We start from the raw sequence: 3,144 nt of genomic DNA, 5'->3' as shown, positions 1-3,144 counted from the left end.
ACTGAGATCGCCAAACGTCTCAATGCAATCCTGGCTCAGATCATGCCGTTCTTGTCACAAGAGGTGAGTTGAAGCATAGTTACAGTCACCGTGTTCAACAAGTGTACAGGAAACTGATTGTGCAGAGAGTTAATGGGATGTATGGGAATGTCGGAGCGTCTTTTTTTTTATAGTACCAGACATGAATTCACTGAGTGAGAGGGAAACAGAGTTTAAGTAATTACCTGAATTATGAAAAAGTGACAGATCTAGAAACACAACTCCACTGAATGTCTGTTTAATGTGTTTTAATCACTCGCTGTCCTGATTTAAAGATGTTATTGTCTCATGGTTATCTTTACTGTACTGTATTGACACTTAGGAGGACAGAAATGGATTCATCATTGGTAAATGATTAACATACCTAGTTCTAAGGTGTGTAGGAGTGAAAGGGGAATAAAAGTAGTTTGAATGTAAAGACTACATTTTTTATTTTTTATTATTATGCACAGTTATGCTGAGTTTTTAAGGGAATGACTTTGAGTAGGATTAGATGACTTTAGTGCGTTATGGAGCACAATTTCCCCCGTTTTCCTCTAAACGCGCCTGTTTGTAGACGTGTGTAGGTAAACCATCGGTTCAGGGCAGGAGATGTTTTCAGTGTTTTTGTAACGAATTCTTTTCCACCAGGAATCTAATCTTTGTGTTTGTGTCCTGCAGCATCAACAGCAGGTGGCTCAGGCTGTTGAACGAGCCAAGCAGGTGACTATGACTGAGCTGAATGCTATCATCGGGGTACGTGGACTTCCCAATCTGCCTCTGACTGTGTGTATACCCCCCTTTTTTTCTTCCTTCATTTGACCTGAGGCCGGGGGCAAAACTGCACACGTAGAGGAGGACCGGCACGCCAATACGGGCGTATAGGATATTTAAACGTGCTACATTACGCTCACGGGTTTATTTCACCTTTATACGCTTCAGCAAGTGTTGCGTGTCAAGCACAACTTGGGAAAGGGCAATAGATTCAGGAGGAAAATAGGGGTGAAAAGGGAATAAAAGTAGCTTAGTGTATTAATCTGCAACCATTTTCTTCCCTCCTGTTTGTGGCGTTTGAATGTTTCAGACTGAACACAAACCAGCGGTGCCATGTCCTCTTCACTTGTGCAGACTTGCCCCTGTCTCCAGTGGTTTATTATGTTTTTATTTGAGTTCACAATGTCTGCAATGTGCCGTCAATATGGTGTTCACTGCAGTAATTGCTCTGATTGTTGGTTAACCATGACCTGTCAGCACAAAGGGTGCAGTCCCTAACAGCAGCTCTGCTCTGATTCTTTCCCTCTCAGGCGGAGTTAAGGAAACATCTGATATGTAGTCGCACAGTCCAGGCTGAGATCAGATCACGGGGTTTCTCAGATTTCACTTTGGCTGCACTTTAATTAGATAAAAGGTTCCAGCCAACAGGCTTACCTCTACCTCTGACCCAATAGCAGGAGGAATTAGAGCGGTCACGTTGGGACAAGCTTTGTGATTGCAGCAGAGATTACTGCAGTACAGACGGAGCAGGTACCAAACACTTGTAAGGTGTAGCGGATAAAAGATTTAGGCTGCGTTCAAGCAATGTTGGTAGAATAGAAAAGACAGGAAAAACTGATATCTGGAGCACTGCTAGCCTTGTAGTCACTCTATAAATTAGATACTTTTGTTGTCGCTCGGGCTGCAAATAATGATTTATTTTCCACTGTCAGTTATTTTCTCAATCAATTAAACGTTTAGTCATTACTGCAGTTTTACTCGGCAGGTATTCAGGGTGTAGGACAACTTTGTGTTTTTTTTAAACCCTAATTATACTTAATTATTATTCACAAGACGGTCTGCTTGGAGTGCTGCTCGAGTGTGAAAGAAAGTGTCCCTCTGGTGCTCTTCAGTTTGTGAATGCTACTAGTTTAGAACTGTTGAATGACTCTGAAGCACTCAAAAAGCAAATCACTACCCTCTTTAAACCACTACCCTCTTCAGTACCTCTGATTCCTTCAACTGTTGTACAATTCAGAGCATCTGCAGCAAACTTTAATAGAGGATATGAGTTTACTTTAAAAAAATATCAGTGATTGACCTTTTAATTGTACCCACAACCCAAAACAGAATCCACTCTGGCCAAATTTACTTTTCAGTGATTTGGTCTTTCATCTGGTTTTATTTAACTACTATAAGCCGAGCTGCTTTTTTAATCGCCAGCTTGGACCCAGATGGATAGCTGACCCTTTTGATTAGCCCTCTGTAGCAGAGGTTAGTCCGCGGTTAGCTGGTCCCAGTGGTGGGGGGTCAAGTCTAATGACAGGCAGATATCGAAATTCGATTAAGGTAAATGAGCCAGGAGCACAACTCCCAGTTTTCAAGGTAATTACTTCCTATTTCCTTTTCCTCTCCCCCAACCAGTTCAGTGAGACTGTCCACAACAGGAGTGACCCTGCCTTCATTAAGGGAGGGCAGGGCCGGACACACACACACACACATCACACACAGCCACACACACAACACACAGCACACACACCACAACACACACACACACAGGAAAACAGCCTTTAATTATTGGGGCGAAGGCATGGCAGGTGATCAATCTCCATGTCCCCACAGTGTGAGTGAGGCAGCTTCCTACAGCAGTTAGATCAGAAAATAGATTTGAGTCTAGACCCACACACACACACACACACACACACACACACACACCCCGTGGTAGTGGGTGTTGGTATATGTTGGTAAAAAATACACTCATAAATTATATTACTGCCCCGCAAAACACCCCAACTGGCCTCACCCTCTCCGCACTGGAGGCCGACTAGAGGCAAAATAAAACAGCATTTTTTGGGGGGGTTGTATGTGAGGTCACTGGATATGCAAAACTTACGTGACTTCTAAAACAAAATATAGTTAAAGTAACAGAAAATTAATCATTAATATAGATCTTCTTTAGTCATTTAGAAGTGAAAAGGCTTAAGATTATACCCGATTCGGCGCTGGAAGGGAAGAATTTGCTTGCATTTTCGTCCCTATTTAATATATTCGTCAATTAATATCTTTTAAGCTGATGGTTTGAATGAATCAAACAAATATGAAGATGTCACATTGGACTGTTGGCAAATTATACTCGGCATGCTTCATGACTTT

General features: G+C 42.2%; 1 protein-coding gene across 6 annotated transcripts in view; it reads left to right on the top strand.

The window, feature by feature from the left end:
- tle3b (TLE family member 3, transcriptional corepressor b) overlaps positions 1-3,144 on the top strand; it is a gene marked incomplete at its 5' end in the record, with an annotated part of 22,390 nt that continues 19,246 nt past the window's right edge. For all 6 annotated transcript variants that reach the window (XM_035652186.1, XM_035652187.1, XM_035652184.1 and 3 more), the window contains 2 exon segments: positions 1-63; positions 700-804. In XM_035652186.1, coding sequence (XP_035508079.1) covers positions 1-63; positions 700-804 — 168 coding nt within the window.

The sequence above is a fragment of the Morone saxatilis genome, unplaced genomic scaffold, assembly GCF_004916995.1.
Source record: "Morone saxatilis isolate NCDOM2014 unplaced genomic scaffold, NCSU_SB_2.0 Contig11, whole genome shotgun sequence".
NCBI lineage: Eukaryota > Metazoa > Chordata > Actinopteri > Moronidae > Morone > Morone saxatilis.
Note: the sequence above shows the minus strand (reverse complement) of the source record. Positions and strands in the feature narration are given on the sequence as shown.